The sequence below is a fragment of the Pocillopora damicornis genome, chromosome 4, assembly GCF_964200805.1.
Source record: "Pocillopora damicornis chromosome 4, jaPocDami1.2, whole genome shotgun sequence".
In the NCBI taxonomy this organism is placed as follows: domain Eukaryota; kingdom Metazoa; phylum Cnidaria; class Anthozoa; order Scleractinia; family Pocilloporidae; genus Pocillopora; species Pocillopora damicornis.
In genome coordinates, this window is record NC_142673.1 from 23,267,464 (window position 1) to 23,294,067 (window position 26,604).

The following is a 26,604-nucleotide window of genomic DNA, read 5'->3' on the forward strand; positions in this document are numbered from 1 at the left end:
TTGTAAGGTTTGCTCGTCCTTCTTGTAACGCCATGTCCACGTTAAAGTGCTGAATTACGCGAATATCTTTATCAAGACTATTTTCATTCTTTATTAGTACTGAAACAACCGTAACTTAAATTTCCGATTTATTGGCGAGCGCAAGGAGTCATGTAATGTCATACCAATAAGTTGAGAATATACCGCAAATCTTACTTTAAAATTTGTAGTTAGAGTCAAGACGGGGGCTGGGGGTGGTGGTGACGCTTACTTGAATAAGCTTTCTTGAATCCAGGCCATAGCGATAGGTGTGACAAAAAGAGCGTCGTTCAACCGCTCCATTTGGTAATTATTTTGTCTTCTATCATTATTCGATCTACAGCTGATCTTAAAAGCAGTTTTTTTTTCACGCTAAACAACCGCCTAAGGTGAGGCCTGGCTATTTTTTTCCAGTCCTGTTTGTTGTCCTTGAAGATGGCAGCCCTACCGAAAGCTTCTCAGATATCTCAAATGAAGAATTCACAGAAAAACAGGTTAGGCTTATCAAATAGTCAGTTAGGCTTATCATTCGCGAGAGGGCTGGATCGAGGGAGCCTTTCAATCAGCCCAGAATTCGATGAATATCTCTCTTGAGGAGCTGCTGGGAGCAGACTTTTGATGGTTTCGGACTGCTAGTAAGACGTACGAAGTGTTTCATGAAGACATAAATCTAAATAGGTCGAAAATCTTATTCCGATTAGAAACATATTTCAACGCCCAATTTCTGGTACTATTCCTCCGATAATGTCACATATTTTTTTTAACGTAAACACGTACTAGCAACTTGCTAAGCCATAATTGAAATTCATGGGATGATGTTTTCATCTCACTTTTCTGTGTATCGTAATATCTTCTTCTACCTTTTCCTCTTATTCTCTTGTTTTTAAAGCCAGGAAAAGTTTCGGTTAACCCAACTCCACAAGGCTGATTTTTAAGTATGATTACGCATATTATTCCGAAACAAAACGTTTATCTAGCTTCAGCGAATTAAGTAGCGGTTATTCGCCCAAGGCGAAATCAATATTAGTCGACAGTCCCCTAATCGAGTTGGCAGGAGTAACTCCACATTCTTTACTCATCCGAAAGAGGGTAGATGTCTCTCGGAGAATTATCTTGATATTTTCAAAGCAACTGTAATTTCTTTCGTTTCCTTTGTTTTTTTTTCTAAAACTCAACTTCCAGAAAAAAAAATTATCTTCCGGACGAATAAAGACCTTAGTACCTTACGGAGTTTTAATTAAGCACTTTTGTATGCCTGACGCCGTAAAATTTAATTTAGACTAGAGTCGGTGAGTCCAAAAAAGTGTTATTCACCATATGCTTCAAATTATAAGAAATGCGTCGAGATATTTCCATATGATTTAAATAAAAATAAAATACTAAACGTTCACACAAATTTCAATTTGAAACTAAATGTTTTCCGACATTTAGTATAAACAAATATCATTGAAATAAAATTCTTTTATCGTAGTCGTCTAAAGTACATTGCTCTGCGATTGAAACTTTTGTTTGATCTGTTCGGCTTATTTAAGCCTCTACAAAATTTATCCGTTTTAACAAAATTTTGCGCAGTTCTCTCGCAGAATCTTAGCTCTCTATCTTGGTGTATCTGCAGAGTATATGAGATTATAAATGAAATTCACATTAAACTGAAACGGAAGAACGCCCTTTCTGAAATGCGTTGTTTGGAACGTTAGAGTTTCGTAGGTGGTAATAAATTATTAACATAAAAAGCACCTTAGATTGAAGCTGTAAACATCTTAAAATTGGCTTGTGCTAAAAGCTTTTTCTAATTTTCAGAATTTAGCATATTACGCCACCCCTTCTTTCATCTGTAACTAGAATTTTCTTTAATTTATTTTTCCACCTGCTAGGTCTTGCTCGCCCAAAAAGAGACCTGACAAGTTTTCAGTTGTATACGAGTTTTTGGCCTATATCAGCTTTATTTAATTTATTACAGCTTATCCTGACAACTGTATCGTAGTTTTGCAGAAGTCAAGAATAGCCGTGTGGCTTGGCGATTAAGCGATCGCTTACTTTGATAACAGCTATTCACTTTATCTCCTTCTATTTCATGAAGAATGGAATCTAGAAATTACTGAAAGACATCGTTTAAAAGCAAAAATCACACTGTCACTGATAGGAATCTTATAGTGCTCTCTCAGTAAAAATGGGATCACAACTGCTCCTGTTGTTTTTCTACCTTTGTATTTTCAGTACGCTGTTGTTTCTTTAATAAGACTTTGGTTGAAGCATCTTTTTCCAATTTTCAGAACAAAACCCCTTCCAGGGATTTTAAAACTGGTTCATCCGGCTGATATGAATGGAAAAAATTCACAGGTACTCAAACGTCACACGATACTTCATCTTGTCGACAGCGCTGCATATCTACTTTTCTTTCCTTGTTTCATATGTCATATTCATTTCTTTTCTTGGTCATTTTGAGATAGGCAACCTAGACCTTTCATAGCTAAGCTAAAACTATGGGCAGGGGAATATATTTATTAATAGTTGATAAGTAGAGGAGGTGGCAAAAACCTCAGGCTGAAATTTGAATGCCGCGCTTTTCTGGAGCAAGCACTTCGTTTGCCTGCAGTGTAAGAGGGAAGGTTTTTTTTTTTTTTTTTTACTCTACGTTGTGGTTCTAAAGATTATCATCAGTATCGATCCCCAGACCAGTTATTCTTGTATTAAGCGCACTTTAAAAAATGATTTTAACATTACGGTTTTCAATTAGGAGAGGAAATTTCGAATTGGTCGTAAGGTCTGTTTCACTGCACTAAGCCAGTTCACTCCCATGCAATATGAAAATAATCTACAATTGAATATAATTTGATGACGAAAATTAGTTTGGCTGAATAACAGGGAGTGCCAGGCCAATTTCATTGTAATTTAACCGTTTTTTTTAATCGAAGCTCCTTCCAGTTTTTGTGGGTCGTTAGACGCTTTACAGGGTAGAAGAATATTCTATTTGGAAGCACTTTGGTCAGTAGCTCTGGGTATTGATGCATCTTCTTTTAGTGCTTCCACTTAACTTTTTCAACAACTGAGATAAAGTTAAGGTAGAGTTGAAGCTATTAGTGAATAATAATTATTCAATGAAGTCTTGAGATCTTGCAGATTGCGACACCATGAAATTGGCCCAAAGGGCCTTCACCACTAACATTTCGTAGTTAGTCATATTCCATTGCTTTCTCTCGATCCGTGTTCCGTTTCACATTCGTTTTCTAATTCCTGAATGAATGTTTATATTCTATATTCTGTGCTGTGTGATACTACTGTAACAGTTTTAAGATCTGGAAATTACTTATCCTTTTTTTTTTATTATTCATGCGGCTTAATCAGAGACTCCACAAAATGGAATGAGTACGCTGAATGACTTATTCATCATTCGACTGAGTGCTCTCTAAATTGAAGTGCAATTCTTATACTTAACGAAAGTGTTATCAGGCTTACAGCAACCACATCAATCACATCCAATATGGAAACACCTTGTCCGAACAGGTCGTCTAATAAACACACTATTCCGAGTTTTATCAGGCGGATACTTTTCGTGATGCTTTTCAGAGTTCCATTCTCTTCTTTTAAATCTTATTTCTATGAGGGGGTGATTTATGCAATTAACTCTGGTTTTTCCATTTAATCTTCCATATCCGGATGGCCCATGATTTGTCTTCATTAGGTATTAACAATTTTTTCTTTTTTAGCCAAAGCTTTATAAGATATTATATCTATATAATATCTTAGATATTATATAAGATATTATATCTGAAATTGCGGTGATTTTTCAAAGTCAGAGTTCCCTGACTTCAGTTCTTTTCATCTAAATCTTAGTTCGAAGTGTGGGTGATCTATGCAATTAACTTTGCTTTTAGCTCCTAATCTTCCATATTCGAATAGCTTTTGACCTGTCTTCATATCATTTCAACGGTAGGAATGTACTACAGGGATTTTATTTTTCACAATAACATTTTCTATATTTTCAAAAATTAAATTACTTTGAAATTAAGATCAATTCACGAATGTCAGAAATCTCACAGGAAATCCAAACTCTAAGAACTTTCTTCATCCGAGACGAGTTAGCAATTATGAGATTACAATATTTCCTTAGTTTATAGCTTAAAATATTTTCTCTGCAGTAAATGGATCGAGTATTCTCGGGGCGTTTTACAAACGGCTTTTGGGGAAAACGGACGATTATGATCCCTTATCATACTACACCGTTTCTCCTTCTGTTTCTTAATACTCTTTTTTGCAGAAAATTCATAAAAAATTTTTTATGTCTAACAGCGTTATCTGTATGGCATGGTCTTTTCGTGACCTTATACGGAAGTAGTTCGTGTTTAAAAGGTCGTATGCTACTCGCTTTAATTTATGCTTACTGTGAGACAATGTTGAATTTTGGTGAGTGATGTTGACATGTTTGTCCACTTGATACCGTCGTTTAGTTTATTATTCTGGTATCTTCATAAGCGTTTTGCTATCCTGTCAGCATGATACTTACTGGCGAGAAGCTGAGAGCATTTTATGGGCGACAAAACAACGTGCACCCCTCCTTGAATCGTTTTTCCAGATTTTTGTTTCGTGTGAATTTGTAAGAAAAGCAGTAATGCCGAGAGTTTTAAGATCTATTTTTGTCAAAATTTTGAAATCACAGATTGACCCAGGAAGATATTAATGACAGAAGTACCAAAGTCGCTTTTTCATAGACCAGCACATTTCAAGATCCCTTCACATTAGTCATCATAATGAATTGGAAACTTTCCTCCCCATATCAGACACACTTCATCTTAATTACAACTGGATTGTTTACATTCCAAACAAAAAACGGCTGCCGCTAGTCACACAGGACTTTTGCGTTTTTTGTTTATCTTTTCAATCCACAAAGATAATTTTTCTTTCTGCATAACACCGGTAATAAGAGAACAAAATTGTAAACCTTTTACAAAAAACCACAACAGTTATCGGGGAGGTATTGGAACACCCTCACAGAAGTCGAGAATCTTCATGGAAATCCCCAGCGATAAATTAAAATTCTTTTCTTGGAAAATGTGTGAGTTATTTTCTCTTTGGCGGTTTTTTTTGGCCGTTTCTTGAATAATGGTAAATATATTTAATTCAATCTTTATGTAATTAGTACGCTTCAATATAGAATAAGCCGTCCATATGGAAATCCGTATCTCAATGATTATGGAACCTCTACATCCCGTTTTTTAATTCTACGAGAGAACAATTTCATTGCCTTTTGTAGATTGGGGATGACTTTTTTCCTTTTTAGAACGTGTCAGATTTAATTTTCAGACATACTTTTGGTTTTTGTTCAAAGAATATCAAACTTGACTAGCATTCGAGATGGCGCACACCGATTTCAGCGAGTTCGTTTCAACCTAAAGTTAATTTGATTTCCCTCCAAAACGGGCATCGTTTATGCTCAAAAACAAGTAGGTGTGGGATTTTGCATCTCTGGTCAAAAGGAATATCCATAGCTTTTATTTACTTTATTCTACACAAATAAAAAAAATGAAAAATAGCTTTCACAATCATTTTGACACAAAGTCTCCAAAAGGTCAAATGTAGATATGACACAAAAAATTATACAGCGATTTTTCGCGGTGTCGCCTGTTAACCTCTTGCGATTTGCCAAGATATGCCAAATTGTGATATCTTTTCAATATCTGCAATCGAAAGACATGTATTCCGGCGTACTGCCAAATGTTTGCCCAACTAAAATCTCTTTACCATATGCATTTCAAGTGACAAATTGGGTCAACAACATGTCAAAATGTGAGTCTCTAGAAAAGTATTTCTTGAAGTAATTTTTCATTGTCAGGTACTCATCATTCTTTTTTCCTTAGACTATTCAATACTTTGGTTTTCGATTATCGACAGGGAATCATTGATTCATAAACAGGCGTTGTAACTTGTCTGGGAAACCGCCAAAAGATTTAACGCAGGGTGATATGGGCAGATTCTTGGTTAAATTCATTTCCCAAAGAAATTGTGAAGTGAAATGTGGATCTAGTCAACGGCTTTTCAGCTGCATCTCAATTAGCATTCTCATTAAAATTATTCGCTTTTGGCGGAAAGAAATCATACAGTGAACCTGACATGAAGACAATACATAATTTTCATTTTCTGACATCTCTTACACAAAAAAATTCCCCCCAAATTAATCACGTTAACATTTCAGTGTGTAGAGATAATTAAGTAATTGAGGCCTCCTTTGCAGAGAGAGCTGAAAAATCCCAGTTAATCTCGCACCATGGCAAATCCTTGCCAATCATTTATTAAAGTCAACTGTACTGATTCCAAAGCATTTTCTCGCCGTATATGAGCAAATAATTCACTTTTGTTTGTTTGCCAGAATACACAATGCCACCTTTCTCCAACTCAATTTATTTCATGAACATGCTGTATTGATTTTTGTATTAAAAAGCAAGCTTTTAAGTCGGCGGTTCTTTTGTAGCTTAGCTACAGTTGACATTACAGATTTTAATATTCTAGCGAATTTTTACTAAAATGTCAGTTCAAAGGCTATTTAACAGGCTTTTTAAATACTCTTTACAAAAATAAAAAACTATCTTGGATTTCGCAACTGTATTTCTTTTTTTAGAGAAATCGTGCTAATATGTGGGCTTCTAACTGTGTTTTGCTTCTGATTATCTAAAACACGAATGATTTCAAAGTAAATCACAATTGATATTGAGTTTTAAATTCCTTTCAAAAAAGCTTAATGGGGAGTCAAGGTGTCACCAGCCCTGTCAAAAACTGTAACACAAATACTTCAATATTTTTCTTTTCTGGAAAGAAAAAAACAAGACTTTTTAAAGATTTATGCCGCGTGAGCGCAATACAACACCCTGGATCGCAAAAAACCAAACGAAATATTGATATCGAGTCTTAGTAACATCAAATTCGAATGCAAAAAAACAGCACGACAATTAGAAATTTAAAAACAAAACCGCCAATATTTCGTTCAATTCAGTGATGTGCCTTTAGTGAAAGCCTCCTCAGAACCATGTCGACCGAAAGAAACCGTGCGGCATCGGAAAAGACGCAGAAACGCGTTCCTGAAGTCGCGCTTGAAAAACGCATACACCGCGGCGTTCAACAGCGACCCTGCTGTCATGGTGTACCACGAAACTGTCCCGAGTACAGGTGGAATGATATCGTCTCTTTGTAAAGCATCCGCGGCGGTCATGAAGAACACAGGCATCCAGCTTATAACGAAGATACCTGCTATCATAGCGAAAACTCTAGCGACGCGCCCCTCGCCAGTGACTCGTTTACCTTCGCGAGCAGTCTGTTGTTGATTATCGTAAGTTGCAAGTTTTGCAAGGTTCTTTATCTGTCGCGCGACTTCACGGAAGATTTTGATGTAGGCGAACAGGATGAAAATGTAAGGAACTACAACACCGCCTACAATGAAGAACAGATAGACTTTTTCTGCAGTCGTACCTTTCTCGTTGCCCCAGATCAACGGTAGAAGGCTCAGTGGAATAGGTAAAATCCAGGCCGTGAGCAAGATTTTGACAAAATGTCTAGTCATCGTGTAAGAATATCGCAGCGCGTTCATAACGGCCAAATAGCGGTCCAGCGTTACCGCAAACAAATTGGTAACGTTCGCAAAAAGAATAAGCGACACCAGATATCCTCTGGCAGGGTTGGATTGGTCCGCTATGTTCACTGGAATTAACACAACACCAAAGAGGATATCTGAAAGGGCCAAAGACACTATAAAACCGTTTGTGAAAGTTCGCAATTTGCGGAAGCGATACACCAGAAAGCAGACCAGGAGATTTTCCAACGTAATTAAAACGCCAAGGATACCCAAAGGTATTGCTTCGCTGAGCGGTTTTGTCATCGATTCTGTTTGAATAGCCATTTTTTACACGGATAATCGATTCAAAGGTCCGCGTTGGCCACAGTACGTCCCAATGTGATCGCAAATTTCAATTAGCTTGTGAATCGAATCCGAGTCGCGGCGGGGTTCCCCCTAAAGCAATTCAATAACTTGTTTCTTCGTTCAAATTCAGAATTTCACGATGTCCTGCGCGCCTTGTATTGTCTCGTTTTTCTTTGTACTCTCACTTTTAAACACACAATTCTAACCAGATGTTTTTTGTCCACTAATCGACAAGCATCCGTGGTCAGTCTGTTGAACAGCCGTGAAGAGCTCTATCGATGACTCAGAATCCCCTTTTAAGCCCTGCACGGTTCTAATTCTGCCAATCGGAATTCTTATATGGGAAAACAAAGGCTTGCATGAGTGGAGTCACACTAAAGTGTCTTTGTCCTTGAATTAGCAACTCAGTTGGGCTGGCTTGCTTTATCTACAATTAGTGACCGACAACCTCTCTACCAAAATGCGAGTTATGTCCAACCAACACAAGGGGATAAATATGAATAGCTTAGTTTCCTTTTTCGCGGTAATTGAAAAACCACTTTACTGGTTCAATTGACAGGTAAACAAAACATAATGATCCATCAAAACTTTTTGCGAGCCACAACATAGTTTGAAGCTTGCGTGTTACTCAGAAAAAGCAACATGCACGCAAGACTTGTCGAGCAAAATAAAAATCTGACTGAAATTATGTAATTTTTCACCTGGACTAAAAGACTATAGTGCTTGCTTTTTTCACAGGGAATCTTCTGAAACGTTATTTTTGGCTATTTTTATTGTCAAGGTGCATAGCATGCTTTTCTCGTTCCAGGAATTCGGCAAATAACATGTTCGTTCACAGCTATATTTTATAACAATAAAGATATGAAATAAACTCCGTCGTAGCTTGCTAAGTGGCGTCTACTCAGACGAATCGTGTCCAAAAGCATTGCGAGAAGATATTCCGCTCTCGCGGTGTAATTTATCTTCTGCTCAACAAACTCTTCATTGTTCAGCTGTTCCCGCATGCCGCGAACTTTTTAATTCAAATAGCGCTGAAGTTGGGGTAGACTCATTGTCTACGGAATCTTTGAATGAGTTGTTTATTGCATTAACTGTAGCTCAAGCCTCTAGAACAGGTGTTTCAATAACAAAATTTGTTTATATTCGAAGTGATGTTTGTTTCGTCGAATAGTACTTGTCAATTCAATTTATAACATAGCTAGTAAATTTGTCTAATCAAATTCAATTGCGCGAGCGTGCTTCATATTCCTATTGTGCACGCTCATGACGTCAGCAAACAAATCCCTTGGGAAAAAATTTTCTTATAAAACAATTGGTTCATGCGTCAGCTGTGCGTTCATCGAGATATGAAGCACTTGCGAAGTTTTGGTAGCACTCAAGAAGCTAGAGTTGCTCGAGGCTTCGCCTCGAGCAACTCTTACGCATCTTTCTTCTTCTCCAAACTTCCCGCCTGCTTCATATCTCGATGAACGCACACTGACGTATGAACCAATTGTTAATTATAACCCTAACCTCCACTGGACACCTCGCTTTGCTCGTGCATCATAAGGCACATCCCGGATGTTTCCACGTTCGAGATAATTTGTTTTGGATCACGTTAAGTTTTCTTTACACTTTTTGCTGCAATGAATTTTCTTGAAACTTTTCCCGTGAACCAGGCTTTCGGATATTTTTTTCTTCATTAGGAAATGCCAACCTCCTGTCCACAATTATGTTTGCCCAAAATAGCACAAAACACCAGAGGCAATGTACACTGAGACATCAATACCGCCATTGGGAATGATAGAATACAATTGTATCGCAAATAAACGACAGAAAATAGGATAAACTCGGAGAGATTCAAATTTAACTGTATTTTCATGAACATGGCATTTTTGTGCTTGTCCATCTATTTGCACGAAAGACATTTAGTAAAACAAATCGAGCTCAATGCTTATCAATAGAGATGCAAATTAAACCTACGCTGGCTTTGAGCATCTTTTTTGAACACTAAATTGACCTCGCGTGTAGAGTGAAATTTGACTCCCTGGCTCTAGCACGAGAAAACGAAAGATAGAAAGCGTTTGATGCTTTGTTGGTTACCTTTTCCTGCGATACATTTCAAGGCACATTCTTTATATTGAACTGAGCCATCTGTAGTCTTAAATGAGAAGGGTTTATCCGGTCATAAAACTTAAAAGCAAATTAAATGACACATTTTAGGCACTCCCTTTCCTCTTGAGACTTGAATGAGAATCTTTAAAAAGCTCGACACTGAATTGACATCTTTAGACATAAGGAGTCCTCGGTAGATCTTAATGAAGAAGCACCAAACGTGCAAGCTCTGAACTAAACCTTATATAAGCTTTACATTTCGTAGTAAACAGCTGAGAGGCTCTTTGGCCTCCTAGTTTATCGTGATGTAAATTGTTTTAATTGAAATTTAAATCCTTCTCGAATGAGAGCTCGAATGGAGAGCACTAAAGCTCCATGAAACGAAAGAAAAATACTCAATACTGAGACTTGATTCATTTTTCGACAACATACGAGAGAAAAAACACTATATTGCTAAACAGTGTCACTGAGACTTAAATTCAGTTCAGAAAAAACATTTTTCTTTAAACGAAATTTACATTTTGTCATTAGTCTCACATTCACATGCAACATATATTTAATTGTTGCATGGAATCGAGTAGTTTACTCACGATATATACTCTCTTTACGTGATGCATGGAAATGCTTCAATTTTACATTTGTAAAGAATATATATCATTCTCAAAGATTTTATTAAGATAAATGCGCTGCTTATTTGTAGGATTCGATTATCACGGTAAATATAATTTTTTGCTGAGGTCATCATGACACGAAATAGAAAAGAAATACGTATTTTTCTAGTGTGAAATCGCTAATATAATTCATCTCTAGGAGTGAACAAAAGCGGTTAATCCGTTTGTAAAACGTAAAAGCAAAAATAAGCTCCATCCTTTCAAAATTTGTTTCCATCCTGAGACTCATTCAAATAGATGTCTGCAGGACTTGCCGCTGAATTGACAACTTTTCACAACAAGAGTCACACGTCTTTGAGAAGGAAGAGTCCCCGTATAGCCTCCCGACAATAAGCTTTATATTTCACGATAAAGAGCTTGGAGAATCTCTTTATATTCAGCAACTACGTTTGTATTGATGTGAATCATTTTAATTAAGATTGAAATCCAATACAAAAGCTCGTCTCGAGATCATCGAAATCATTTTTTTAAAAAAAGGAAAATCTTTACACCTGTGATTCAATTTCCATCTTTCCACGAAGTACTACTTCCTAAACGTAAAAAGGAAAATCAGCGAGGCATTTATGCAACGCAGAAAATCTTACAAGAACTGAAGAGGAGCTTCGATAACTTGCCTACAGATTAGTCTTTTAGTCAGTGAAGCAGATGTTTTTTTTTCTCGTATCTGGTTTGGGTTTCGCCCGGTAAGATTATGATTTACTGTCTATGCAAATGCACAAGCAATCTTGAAAGCTTTAGATTTGTTTTTTTTTTTATAATATTCTTTCCTTGGAGTTGTGTTTCGACAAAGACACAGCGTTAATGGAACGAATAAATAAATCAATTAATCTGTGCACCGCGAAACATGATTTGTGAATTTTCTGTCCAGTTGATCGCAAAACGTCTTAGAAAGTCGCAAACTGAAAGACATTTTAAGGTATATATGGAGAGCTTATACTCAGTTGAACCAAATATAATTTGATTAATAGCTTCTGCTGATAATCTCGGCTTTCTTAAGATTGATACCAAAATCAATGTGATCTTTAACAATCTCACACATCTTTAATTTACTTAAGCGGATGTCTATCCGCAGGGAAGAATATTTAAGCCCGAAGAGGGGCACGAAAATATATTCTTTATATCGAGTGATCTTTGTTAGAAATATCACCGGGGTATAAATTCTTCCACGACTGAAATCCCTTGATTTTTCAGCAACTTGATCGACTATTTTAAACAGTTAACTCTGATTTTTAAGGCTACTCGTACTTTGCTCTTAACCCTTTAACACTAAGAGTGACTAGCATCTAATTTCTCCTTACAATATCAACCCCAAAGGTCACAAGAAAAATGGAAATGATCAGCAATGATAAAAGCTCTACTTTGTTAAACAAATTCTCCTTAGCAGCACCTTAGGAAAATTATTGAGAACAGTATGGATAATATGTTTACTGATGTCAGGGTGTAAAGAGTTAATGGACGTTGCAACTTGTTATCATAAGGTTGTTATCAGTCATTATTATTCTATTTGGCCTACCAATTTACCTTTCTTTTTTATTTCATAGAGGGTATACCAATTTACTACCTTTTCTTTCGCCCTGGGGGGAAACCCTAGTACGTGCACAGATTACTCGATGGGTTACTGTGTAGCAAGAGAACCTTAGGATTCTTATATGACCCATACTACCCACGGATTAGCTATCATTTGAGTTTTACGGGAGCAAATGTTTTGTTTTCGAGATAACTATAAACTTGTCTCTGGACTTATTCTCCTGATTTTCTGAGTAAGCTACTGAACTCTATTCGAGCAAAAAAAAGAAACCATATATTTACAAATTTTTTAATTAAAGAAGTTATGTGAAGTGTTGCTGTACGGGGAATGATTGATAGATGGATATTTCGAGTGAGTTCGAATACAAAGGTTGAAGAGTCCTTTTATTTCCAGTTTCTCGTTGACCGAAAATATGTCAAAGCTGGAACAAAATTTCGCGACGAACTGATCTCCGAGGGGCTCTTCGTTGTTTCGTCAAAGTATGGCGTTCTGCAAACATTGAAAGAGATTCGGTACATTATCATTAAAAGGTTGCATTATCCTCTCTTTGTATGTATCATCGGTAGAGGTGCTGTCATACGAATCGGTGATCTGGATTGTTTTTGACCCGAGATCATCTAAACAGTAGCTCGGATTGAAGAACAGGTACTAAAACAAATGTGGACTTTGTAAAAGATCATAATTTGCATTGTTTCGTCTGTATAACGATTCTAATTGGTGAGATGTTACTCATAACTCGATTTTGACATAGGAACTCCGTAAGGGGCCCCTCACCCTTCACAATAAAAAAATTTCTCATTCATGAAGCAAAATCTTCCCTTGAAAACCAAGTACACTCCCGCCCCTTTACAGTTTTCTTTAATTAAGCCTCTGTTATGCCAGTGTTACCTCCGAGAATCCACATCATGGAGATATTCATAAATAACTGACACTACAGACCATTCATACATTTTATTAAATTCGTTTTGCAGCTAGTGTTAGGAGTCCGGTTTATATTTGACAAACAAGCTAATAACAATTCTTTTTCAAAAACCACAATATTTCAGTGATAAACGTATACGTTGCAACAAACCTTTAACTATGTAAAATAAGCTGATAAAAACATTTATCTTCAAAGATATCAAAAAGATTTACAACATTCTTACAGTTGAGAACTACCTTCTATTGATATCTCCTCTTCGTAAACAAGATCCCTGTCATCATTTACTCATTCATTCACGTGAAAAGTGTTTTCTAAAAAAGCTCAAATTCCGGAGTTCGTCTATTTAATTATTAGCAGCACTAAGATGACAACCTATTTCGAAGTAGATAAAAGTACCAACGCAGATTTCTTCTGAGCTTGCGCTGTTGTTTCTTCTAGACTTGGCACAAATGCCCATCAGGCAATCGAGGTAGACAATTACATGCACAACCTCAATGACTCTCTCGATGTATCTTGTATCGTATAATGACGAGTTTTACCATGGCACGTGTCACTGCACCGTAAATGAAAGAATCTTTGTGGCGTCTATACGGAGGCGTGTATACATTCGTGAGTTTCCAGACCACTGCACTTATGATCAACCGTGCTGATGACAATATTTTCAGAATCATAGTCTATTGCAGACCTAAAAGACAAACCATTCAACTTAGCAGAAAGCCTTTTTTCGGAAGGAATGTTGTCACTCTTCGAAAACAATTCAGCGATGTCTCTCTTACTGTACCCCTCTTTCAAAAGCTGGTACAACGTAGTATGGAGAACATCCAGTTCGGTTGTTTCGCTCTCTGAATAAGATATTTTCTGTACATCGTCTCCATCAAAGTCATGCCCTATCTCAACCCCGTCTTTCGAATCATCAGCGACAAAATATTTTTTGGCACCTTTGAATATCTTCGTTGAGTTTCGAAAGACTTTCGTAACCTAAATTGCGGCCGTTGTTTGCTTTCATCAGGGGTACCAGAGGGAAAATCGTGTCTTTTTCGGAAGATGTCAATAAAACGCCAAAAGTGACCGGGTCTGCCAGGATCATGCTGTCGCCTTCTCATACCAGGAAATTGTGCCAGAGCGCTGCTCGAAGTTGTGAACTTCATCAAGTATGACATGCTTGGTTTACGGAAACTCATACCTGATGAAGGTTTCACGGCAAATGGCATTGCACAGTCCCTCCATTTTCCTAGCGAGTTAACCAAGGTTGAATTACATTACGTTGCAAACTGAAATTTCATATTAGTAGTTAAATGATACCGATTTAGATTTTTTCAGACTTTTCCATTTCGATTCTTAGTCGGTTAACAATAGAAAAGGGCCACTTTAAAATAAGTGCATACACCGACACCGCTTGCGGCTGGTAAATGTACTTTAAATTTCCTGCTAAATTGCATTTGGTCATTGATACATAGGAGTTTAAACAATTTTTAACTCTCATCACTTTTAAAGCAGGCTAGTCCTGAAGTTTAGGTGTTGTCATGGGCAATTCTTACCGTACTTGGTACTCACGGCGTTTAAGCTTTCTCATGAATTCCACTGCCACAAGGGTCTTTCCCGTCCCAGCGACTCCCTTTATCCATAACTATTCGTTTGTCTTAGTCAGCTAATGAACCAACTGGAACTGTTCCTTGGTAAGGAGATTGAAAATGGTTACTCCTAACTTACTGGACAAAGTAGAGGGCACAGCAGCAACAGTTTTTACCATAGCTTTGAGTATTTCATTAAGTTTCACTCGGGGAGTATGGAAGTCATAAGACTTCGGGTAGCGATCGTCGGGTAATGGGCGTATCACTTCTCCACCTGCGCGACATGGTAGCACATGGTATGATAGATAAAAGCTTTGGCCCCTTGCACAATTTTCGGAAAGATGTTTCTTTATGAACTGAGATAAGAGACCTTTAAACAAAGAGAAAATATCAGAAAAATGCTCGTGATGAGAATATTCCCTAGTCCATAAGAGTCCACGTATTGCAATTCTTCTTGCCCGTGGCCAATTGCACACAGGACTATGTCAACCGAGAGATATGGAAGCAACAAATATTGTACATATCTCTTCAGTACATGCACATAGAGTACCTCACAGTGGGTTCCATGGATCGCAGGAAGGGGTTGTCAGTTCGGTTCAAACACTATCTTTCATACCAAGGTAAGAAAACAAAATATTACGGATGGAATACTTTTCCTGTGTCCTATGGAACAGCTCGCTCAACCACGCCTGTTCTTTTACTTTTTTATCAGGTATTCAGACGCCAGCAAGTTGCTGAGAAAATGTTTATTTGCCTCAAATAATCTTGCTTTCCTTAAGATAAGGCAGAGATCTTTGTTGTGTACATGTATGGACGAAAGTTTATTTCGACCTAATATCGTTCTTCTTACCATACCCCAACAACAGTCAACTGATAACATGTTAGGATTAATGTTGAGTTAGGGGAGGGATAGGTGCACAGTTGTTCAGATACTGACATCGATCAAATTCTTTCCATACATCTATGAGACTTGAGGCTGAATTGACAAATTTTCAAAGTAACTGTCTCACACCTTTGATAAAGAAGAACTCTCCATATGCAATTAGCTTTATAGTACGCGATAAAGAGCGGAGAGGATCTCTTTACATTCAGCTTCTCAGTTTTTCTTGATGTAAATCATTTTACATTAAGATTTAATTCCCTCTCCATAGGATTTCGTCTGAGGATCACTGGAATCGTTTAAGCGGAGAGAAAGATCTTTACATGTGATATTTTGATTTAATATTTAAACCGAGTTGATGAGAAGACAAAAAATTATTTTCTGAAAAGTAACAAAGCAAACTATTTAGGAATTCTTCGAAACGCAAGGAAAACGGTGTATTATTTCCTGGTGTATCCATATACTTCCAGTCAGTACATCGGATGTTTTCAATCGAATATGGTAAAGGATTCTTGCTTGAAGAAATAGTAGGTTACCGTCTACGGATTTGCATATGCAAATCTTGATAACTCCAGATAGATTTATCTTTTGTCAATGTTATTTCCTGGGGCGGTGTTTCGACAAATGCCTAACTTATTTAAAACTATCAAAACATGATCTCCGATCTAGTATTTGGCTGACTAAATCTTAATTATGAGTCTTAAAAAGCCACACAGAAAAATTCAATAACTTTTTTAACCATCTCCAGAAAGCTTAAATCCAGATGAACCAAATTAATCTATTTCATAGCTTTTACTGATAAAAATTTATTTCTTGAAATGGATATAGAAATTAGAGCTTCGTGAATGTGATATCGCTGACATCTTCAATTAGTAATGGTAACAGGACCGAGTGAAGTTCAATTCGGTTTGTAATCATACGAGCTATGACAAAATCGGACGACTGCGAAGCAGAAGTTCGATTTGTTTATCACGAGTCTTATTTCTAATTAATTATGAAAATTACGATTTTCAAGAAAAGAAGAATAGCCAAGTTAAGAAACCAAGGTCTGTACACTGTTTCAATGGTGATTGAAACCAAGATTGTGATTGGTTGATTTAAACTACAACTTTGAATGTGATTGGCTAATTGAACTGCCGGATAACAACTTGGAGAGTGAATTAGTTGAAAACAGGAGTTTTTTTTAAGCAATGACAATCGAGAAAATTGAAATTTTGATATCAAATGATGCAAATGTCTGAGCCGTAAGGAATTAATATCGTCAGTAGAGAGACAAGGAGAGAGATTTCCAAGAGAAAACATCGGTAGAAAAATGTTGCTAAGGTTGTAAAGTCTTTTGATACTAAATCCCTTGGTTCGCAATTTTCGATTGGCTGATGCTGTGAACAGACAATGAATAATATTGCATACCGCACCCGTTGTAAGATGAAGGAAGTTGTAAAACAGGTCACATTCAGCATCAAGATTCCATGTACATCTGTCCAATATTTGCAATTTTTTGTATCCAACCTACCGGTAAAAGGTTTATGTTTTAAATGAGTAATCCTAAAATGCTAAAATGAGTAATGCTATGAATGAAAAAATAATGCAGAACCAACTGGCCTATGTTCCTATGTTCTAAGAAAACTCTTACAAACCCGAGTAGCTCATATAACTTGCTGTTGTTGAGCTAGTCCTGATTCATGCTTCATTAAGTGTAGAAGTATACACGGTTACTCATTTTGAATAGAATGTTAGTCAATAGCTGGTTGCACACAACAATTTGTCAAGTTTTCCCGGCTTCATAATTTTTTAATACCCATTTACACTCCTGGGTGGAGAAAGAAAAGTAAAATGAGTTTCTTGAAGAAGGAGAAGAAAAGGAAAAAAAACTTAGTGGCCTATAGCTAAGGATCGAACCTTGGCCTTTAGCCGGCGTGGCTACTGACATTTTAGGTGACGGACTCACAAAACGAGAGGCAGAACTGTAAAAGTAAATAAGCGAAGGAAAATGTTTGTTTCCTTGACCCCGTTGTGTTAGCGTCAGGGAGCTGAAGCAGCCCAGAAGACAAAGCCGAGGAAAATGACGATTAAAAAAGGAATTTTTATTGTAATGGCCGGATCTGTTCACCGTCTCTAACAGTGCCACATCTTAACTTCAACATAACGGATGTGAGTTGAGCGTTGAATTCCAAACAGAAACTTAACTAATTTTGCTGTCAGATTTTCCGTTCTCAGACGACCTGTGACCAACGCACCAGCAATAAATTTAAGAGAAGTTAATTCTTGATGACACGATCGAACTCTTCTATTTGCAAACCATTGCCAGTGGTTTCTAAGTAAAGTATTACGAACATAATACATCAAGAACGGAACGACTACTTACAAGATTGGAAATAACAAGAAATACGTATAACATAGGCAATACTAATAACATAAGGAAAACGGGACACTCGACGAAAGAGCAATTAACCTGACGATTTTGGAACACGGCTGCACATGAACGTACTTGCAATTACCTTCTACTCGAGCTAACACCGTTATATTTGCATGATCCGCGCAAAAAGTCAAACTTATATGAATAGCCGCGCGAACTGGGGCTAGGAGGGGGATTGGTTTCTACGCCGGCCCCAAATTAGCTATTAGTAATAACTAATTCCAACAAAAAGTAACCAATTCCAAGACTACGAAGCTCCTATAGTAATGTAACGAAAATTAACTTATTTTAGATAACGCAGTTTGTAATTATAGTGTAATATGGTCTTGGCCATAGAGCTGATAACAGTTTATAAAGTTCACGAGTTCTGATCTCCTCAAGGAGGCACAGCTTTCTAACGATCACGTTTGTAGACAGTTGGGGCCGTTTTCACCTTAACGTTGCGTACATAACTATAACTGTCTGGGAACAGCTCCCCAATCAAGCCCATTGACCAGTGAGCTCTCAGTGTCTTCTCGTCGACAACGAGAACCAACTCACCGACGGCGAAGTTTCGACGAGGGACGCTCCATTTCTGCCTCGTTTGAAGTGCAGGTAAATAACCCTTCATCCATCTTTTCCAAAATGAATTTGCTAGGCATTGAGCTTAGCGCCAACGCTTGCTATACTTGTCGTGACCTTTGAAGACATCCGGCGGAAAGCAGGAATTGGATCTCAGAGGCAGGAGTTTGTTCGGAGTCAGCAGCTCTGGATCATCTGGGTGGTCGCTTAAGGAAGTTAAAGACCTGTCGTTAAGAATCCTTTCTGCTTCACACAGCAGGGTTGACAATGTTTCGTCGTCAACCAGCTGTTCCTTTAACAGGGCACCCAAAATCCTCCGTACGGAGGCGATCATACCTTCCCATATTCCACCCTGATGGCTGACCTCAGGAGGGTTGAATGACCATTGAACGTCGTTCGATCTCAAGCGATTATAGATTTTGGTTTGGTCCAGTCGCTTCAGTGCTTCTCTCAACTCTCGCCATGCACCATTGAAGTTGGTGCCATTGTCACTGTATGTCTCTATGGGCTTCCCTCTGAGGCTGACAAAACGCTGATACGCACAAATAAACGAGTCTGCTTCCAAAATGTGTGCGACTTCCATGTGCACTGTCCTCATGGTTCGGCATGTGAACAAACATCCGTAACGTTTTACCTGAAGGCGTTCTTGCCTCAAAAAGAGGGGAGCTAAAGTAGTCCACACCCACATGGGTAAATGGTGGATCTGTCGGAGCGACCCTTGCTGACGGTAATGGGTCCATAATCTGTTCACCAGGACGAGCATTTTGCTTACGACAATTCATGCAATTCGACAAAACCTTGCGCACTGCCGAGTCCTCGCACAATCCAGAATCTCCGTCTGAAGAAGGCCAGAAATTGAGAAGGACAACATTGTCCGTGTTGGTGATGACAATTCTGGATGACCAAATTTGTCACGTGATGTTTACTGGGAAGAATAATGGGGTGCTTCCTTTCGAACGAAACAGGAGTATTCTCTAAGCGACCTCCTGTCCTCAATATTTCTTCAGAGATGAAAGGGTTTAAGCTGCGTATTGGACTAGACCGTGGGACGCACTTCCTCTGTTTCCCTGACGCTCTTTAGCCTACCATAGCTAACTCCATTGGACAGCTTTGATAATGACACTATCTGCAGCAATAACTTCGGTGACAGTCAAGGGCCCCAAGCTATGGCCTTTCGAAGACTATCCAAGAGGAATAGTGGGACAACAGTGGGTCCAACACTTTACCACAGACGATCACGTTCGCACGACCAGGGCATCCTCTACATTCACTGTCGTCTTGAGGTAATTCCGGCCGCTGGAACGGTTGCTTGGGCCAATTCTCTTTTTCCTTCCGCAGAAACTTTGGACCATGAAGCCACAGCTCCAACCTGCATAAGTCAGAACCTTTCGCCCCTCTGGACGCGAAGTCGGCAGGGTTCGCACAGGTGTCAACATGTCGCCATTGGCGTGGTGTGGAATCTTCTTGATTGGTTACGAATGTACTGCAAGACTACGGTAGAATCTGTCCAGTAGATTGTGTCGTGCATTGGACACTTTAGCTCGTTCCGAATCAGACAATACAATTTCACATCTAGGAACAGATATATTTCTCAAACATGCAAGTACTTTCAGCCATCCTTGCCATACGATGAAATCTTCATGAGAAATCTCTTCGTCCCGACCATACTTTTGCATGCATAAGCTCTGCAGGAGGCTCTTGGCTAACAGAATGATAGGCGCGACGACAAGGTGCGCTCTACATGAAGATCGTCCAAATCTAAGTTGACCACCGAGGGCGCTCTCTCCATTACTGGAACTGTGGTGATTACGTTCCTGTCGTTACTGATCCATTTGGTAAGTCGAAACCCTCCTCTGGACAGCAATTCTCGAAACTGGCCAGACAAGCGTGCCACTTTGTCAGTCGTAGGGACTGACTTAAGGCAATCGTCTACATAAAGGTTCCGGTTGACAGTGTTAATGGTTTCCTCATCAAATTTGTCCAGATTATCCAAGTCTGTCTTTTTAAGACAAAAACTCGCGCAACTTGGAGAAGACGTGGCTCCAAATGAGTGCACTAATATTTGGTAATCAACTGGCTCTTTGGCGAGATCGTTGTTTGGCCACCACAGGAATCCGCGTATGAGAAAGAAAAAATGTTTACGGTTATTTCTTCTCTCAAACACATCTGGAAGACTTCAGCCGTTCCAACCTTGACTAGTTGCGTTTGAAACGGTTTTTCTTCAAGAGGGTACGACGTTCGTTGGTGCTCAGCACGATTTGCATTACACGGACGGAGATGTGCGAAGAACTTCAGCATTAACTGTCTCTTCTTTTCAGATTGAAAACTGGAAATTTTGCTCCAATTCAAGTGATGACTGCGAGAGTGCTGATCGAGGAGAATTTATAGATGTCACTTTAGTCATCAAAAGTAGAGGAAAACCAAAGTTTCGTTCCGAAGAAGAAAAAGAAAAGCTATTAAACAAAGCTCGCGCCGGACAACACGGTGGACATGGAGAAGAAGAGGGACATAACTATAACGGTGGAGATGGAAAAGAAAAAGGTTCACAGGAATACCATCCCAGGTGCTTCAAAAGGGTAAGTACGACAAATGTCCCAAAGAGTTTGATATTGGAGGGGGATCAGTCATGTTGCTCAGCTCACAGGTAAAACATTATAAGTTCACGGGCGAAATGCATTGAAGTTCTCAGTAAAGAAAAAAAAACCTAAATTAGCCAAGGAAACCATTTTAAAATGTCCATTGGGTTATCAGTTTACTGATAAGTCTTAAGAGACAAGAGATTCATGTAAATAGCTTTTAAACTCTTGGTCTTAGAACATACGCCCACGACATCCTTTACCTCGATGTATCTATGAATCAAGTGAACAGAGAATAATTGAATTAGCTTTCCCAAATCCAGGTCATAGTGATAGGTATGACAAAAAGAGCGTCGTTCAACCGCTCTATTTGGTAATTATTTTGTCTTCTATCATTATTCGATCTACAGCTGATCTTAAAAGCAGTGTTTTTGTTTTGTTTTTTTTTTTCACACTGAACAACCGCTTAAGGTGAGGCCTGGCTATTTTTTTCAGTCCTGTTTGTTGTCCTTGAAGATGGCAGCCCTACCCGAAGCTTCTCAGATATCTCAAATGAAGAATTCACAGAAAAACAGGTTAGGCTTATCAAATAGTCAGTTAGGCTTATCATTCGCGAGAGGGCTGGATCGAGGGAGCCTTTCAATCAGCCCAGAATTCGATGAATATCTCTCTTGAGGAGCTGCTGGGAGCAGACTTTTGATGGTTTCGGACTGCTAGTAAGACGTACGAAGTGTTTCATGAAGACATAAATCTAAATAGGTCGAAAATCTTATTCCGATTAGAAACATATTTCAACGCCCAATTTCTGGTACTATTCCTCCGATAATGTCACATATTTTTTTTAACGTAAACACGTACTAGCAACTTGCTAAGCCATAATTGAAATTCATGGGATGATGTTTTCATCTCACTTTTCTGTGTATCGTAATATCTTCTTCTACCTTTTCCTCTTATTCTCTTTTTTTTTAAGCCAGGAAAAGTTTCGGTTAACCCAACTCCACAAGGCTGATTTTTAAGTATGATTACGCATATTATTCCAAAACAAAACGTTTATCTAGCCTCAGCGAATTAAATAGCGGTTATTTGCCCAAGGCGAAGTCAAAATTACTCGACAGTCCCCCAATCGAGTTGGCATGAGTAACTCCACAGTCTTTACTCATCCGAAAGAGGGTAGATGTCTTTCAGAGAATTATCTTGATATTTTCAAAGCAACTGTAATTTCTTTCGTTTCCTTTGTTTTTTTTTCTAAAACTCAACTTCCAGAAAAAAAATTTTCTTCCGGACGAATAAAGACCTTAGTGCCTTACGGAGTTTTAATTAAGCACTTTTGTGTGCCTGACGCCATAAAATCTAATTTAGACTAGAGTCGGTGAGTCCAAAAAAGTGTTATTCACCATATGCTTCAAATTATAAGAAATGCGGTGAGATATTTCCATATGATTTAAATAAAAATAAAAATACTACGCAAATTTCAATTTGAAATTGAATGTTTCCTTCATTTAGTATCAACAAATATCACTGAACTAAAATTCTTTCATCGTAGTCGTCTAAAGTACATTGCTCTGCGATTGAAACTTTTGTTTGATCTGCTCGGCGTATTTAAGCGTCTACAAAATTCATCCGTTTTAACAAAATTTTGCGCAGTTCTCTCGGCAGAATCTTAGCTCTCTATCTTGGTGTATCTGCAGAGTATATGAGATGATAAATGAAATTCATATTAAACTGAAACGGAAGAACGCCCTTTCTGAAATGCGTTGTTTGGAACGTTAGAGTTTCGTAGGTGGTAATAAATTATTAACATAAAAAGCACCTTAGATTAAATATGTAAACATCTTAAAATTGGCTTGTGCTAAAAGCTTTTTCTAATTTTCAGAATTTAGCATATTACGCCACCCCTTCTTTCATCTGTAACTAGAATTTTCTCTAATTTATTTTTCCACCTGCTAGGTCTTGCTCGCCCAAAAAGAGACCTGCCGGTGACAAGTTTTCAGTTGTATACGAGTTTTTGGCCTATATCAGCTTTATTTAATTTATTACAGCTTATCCTGACAACTGTATCGTAGTTTTGCAGAAGTCAAGAATAGCCGTGTGGCTTGGCGATTAAGCGATCGCTTCGTTTGATAACAGCTATTCACTTTATCTCCTTCGGTTTCATGAAGAATGGAATCTAAAAATTGCTGAAAGACATCGTTTAAAAGCAAAAATCACACTGTCACTGATAGGAATCTTATCGTGCTCTCTCAGTAAAAATGGGATCACAACTGCTCCTGTTGTTTTTCTGCTTTTGTATTTTCAGTACGTTGTTGTTTCTTTAATAAGACTTTGGTTGAAGCATCTTTTTCCAATTTTCAGATCAAAACCCCTTCCAGGGATTTTAAAACTGATCCATCCGGCTGATATGAACGGAAAAAATTCACAGGTACTCACACGTCACACGATACTTCATCTTGTCGACAGCGCTGCATATCTACTTTCCTTCCCTTGTTTCATATGTCATATTCATTTCTGTTCTTGGTCATTTTGAGATAGGCAACCTAGACCTTTCATGGCTAAGCTAAAACTATGGGCAGGGGAATATATTTATCAATAGTTGATAAGTAGAGGAGGTGGCAAAAACCTCAGGCTGAAATTTGAATGCCGCGCTTTTCTGGAGCAAGCACTTCGTTTGCCTGCAGTGTAAGAGGGAAGGTTTTTTTTTTTTTACTCTACGTTGTGGTTCTAAAGATTATCATCAGTATCGATCCCCAGACCAGTTATTCTTGTATTAAGCGCACTTTAAAAAATGATTTTAACATTACGGTTTTCAATTAGGAGAGAAAATTTCGAATTGGTCGTAAGGTCTGTTTCACCGCACTAAGCCAGTTCACTCTCATGCAATATGAAAATAATCTACAATTGAATATAATTTGATGACGAAAATTAGTTTGGCTGAATAACAGGGAGTGTCAGGCCAATTTCATGGTAATTTAACTGTTTTTTTTTAAATCGAAGCTCCTTCCAGTTTTTGTGGGTCATTAGACGCTTTACAGGGTAGAAGAATATTCTATTTCGAAGCACCTTGGTCAGTAGCTCTGGGTATTTATGCACCTTCTTTTAGTGCTTCCACTTAACTCTATCAACAACTGAGATAAAGTTAAGGTAGAGTTGAAGCTATTAGTGAATAATAACTATTCAATGAAGTCTTGATATCTTGTAGATTGCGACACCATGAAATTGGCTCAAAGGGCCTTCACCACTAACATTTCGTAGTTAGTCATATTCCATTGCTTTCTCTCGATCCGTGTTCCGTTTCACATTCGTTTTCTAATTCCTGAATGAATGTTTATATTCAACATTCTGTGCTGTGTGATACTACTGTAACAGTTTTAAGATCTGGAAATCTCTTATCCGTTTTTTTTATTATTCATGCGGCTTAATCAGAGACTCCACAAAATGGAATGAGTACGCTGAATGACTTATTCATCATTCGATTAAGTGCTCTCTAAATTGAAGTGCAATTCTTATACTTAACGAAAGTGTTATCAGGCTTACAGCAACCACATCAATCATATCCAATTTGGAAACACCTTGTCCGAACAGGTCGTCTGATAAACACACTAATCCGAGTTTTATCAGGCGGATGTTTTTCGTGATGCTTTTCAGAGTTCCATTCTCTTCTTTTAAATCTTATTTCTATGAGGGGGTGATTTATGCAATTAACTCTGGTTTTTCCATTTAATCTTCCATATCCGGATGGCACATGATTTGTCTTCATTAGGTATTCACGTTTTTTTCTTTTTCAGCCAAAGCTTTAGGATTAAATTATATCTGAAATTGCGGGGATTTTTCAAAGTCAGAGTTCCTAGACAATTCTTTTCATCTAAATCTTAATTCGAAGTGTGGGTGATCCATGCAATTAACTTTGCTTTTAGCTCCTAATCTTCCATATTCGAATAGCTTTTGACCTGTCTTCATATCTTTCAACGGTAGGAATGTACTACAGGGATTTTATCTTTCACATTAATCTTTTATATTTTCAAAATTAAATTACTTTGAAATTAAGATCAATTCATAAATGTCAGAAATCTCACAGGAAATCCAAACTCTAAGAACTTTCTTCATCTGAGACGAGTAAGCAATTATGAGATTACAATATTTCCTTAGTTTATGGCGTTAAAACATTTTCTCTGCAGTAAATGGATCGAGTATTCTCGGGGCGTTTTACAAACGGCTTTTGGGGAAAACGGACGATTATGATCCCTTATTATACTACACCGTTTACAAAACAATTACCGAGTTTCTCCTTCTGTTTCTTAATACTCTTTTTTGCAGAAAATTCATAAAAATTTTTAATGTCTAACAGCGTTATCAGTATCTTGGTCTTTTCGTGACCTTATATGGAAGTAGTTCGTGTTTAAAAGGTCGTATGCTACTCGCTTTGATTTGTGCTTACTGTGAGACAATGTTGAATTTTGGTCAGTGATGTTGATGCCCGTACGGGCCTGAAATTTTTTTCAGGTCCTACCTACAACTACTAGTTTCAGTAGTGTTCTTAGCTGCGAGGATCTTCTAATTTCATCTTTCCACCGCAGTGCAAATATGTGAATTTTCATATATCTAAATCTTCATTCACTCGGATGTTTATTTGTACCCAATTCATTGACCAGCTCCCAGTTGGCTTGTTAGCTCAATTGGTAGAGCGCTGCACCGGTATCGCAGAGGTCATGGGTTCAAATCCCGTACGGGCCTGAAATTTTTTTCAGGTCCTACTTACAACTACTAGTTTCAGTAGTGTTCTTAGCTGCGAGGATCTTCTAATTTCATCTTTCCACCGCAGTGCAAATATGTGAATTTTCATATATCTAAATCTTCATTCACTCGGATGTTGACATGTTTGTCCACTTGATACCGTCGTTTAGTTTATTATTCTGGTATCTTCATGAGTGTTTTGCTATCCTGTCAGCATGATACTAACTGGCGAGAAGCTGAGAGCATCTTATGGGCGACAAGACAACGTGCCCCCCTCCTTAAATCGTTTTTCCAGATTTTTGTTTCGCATGAATTTGTAAGAAAAGCAGAAATGCCGAGAGTTCTAAGATCTATTTTTGTTACAGTTTTGAAATCATAGATAAACCCAGGGAGATATTAATGACAGAAGTACTAAAGTCGCTTTTTCACAGACCAGCACATTTCAAGATCCTTCCACATTAGTCATCATAATGAATTGGAAACTTTCCTCCCCATATCAGACACACTTCATCTTAATTACAACTGGATTGTTTACATTCCGAACAAAAAACGGCTGCCGCTAGTCACACAGGACTTTTGTGTTTTTTGTTTATCTTTTCAATCCACAAAGATAATTTGTCTTTCTGCATAACACCGGTAATAAGAGAACGAAATTGTAAACCTTTTACAAAAAAACCACAACAGTTATCGGGGAGGTATTGGAACACCCTCGCAGAAGTCGAGAATCTTCATG

The 26,604-nt window shown here is 37.9% G+C and overlaps 2 protein-coding genes across 2 annotated transcripts in view; one reads left to right on the forward strand and one right to left on the reverse strand.

Annotated features, from left to right (window-relative positions):
- The window catches only part of LOC113683454 (skeletal aspartic acid-rich protein 1), a 58,744-nt gene that overhangs the window by 24,198 nt on the left and 7,942 nt on the right, over positions 1–26,604 (forward strand). Inside the window, exon 4 of the mRNA XM_089205437.1 lies at positions 21,639–21,718. Within this exon, the coding sequence (XP_089061563.1) occupies positions 21,639–21,718 (80 nt within the window). The remainder of the gene's footprint in view (positions 1–21,638; positions 21,719–26,604) is intronic.
- LOC149047303 (histamine H2 receptor-like) lies at positions 6,289–9,180 on the reverse strand. Its single transcript, XM_089205439.1, has one exon. It carries the CDS (start codon positions 7,901–7,903, stop codon positions 6,995–6,997), a length of 909 nt encoding a protein of 302 aa, XP_089061565.1. The 5' UTR covers positions 7,904–9,180; the 3' UTR covers positions 6,289–6,994.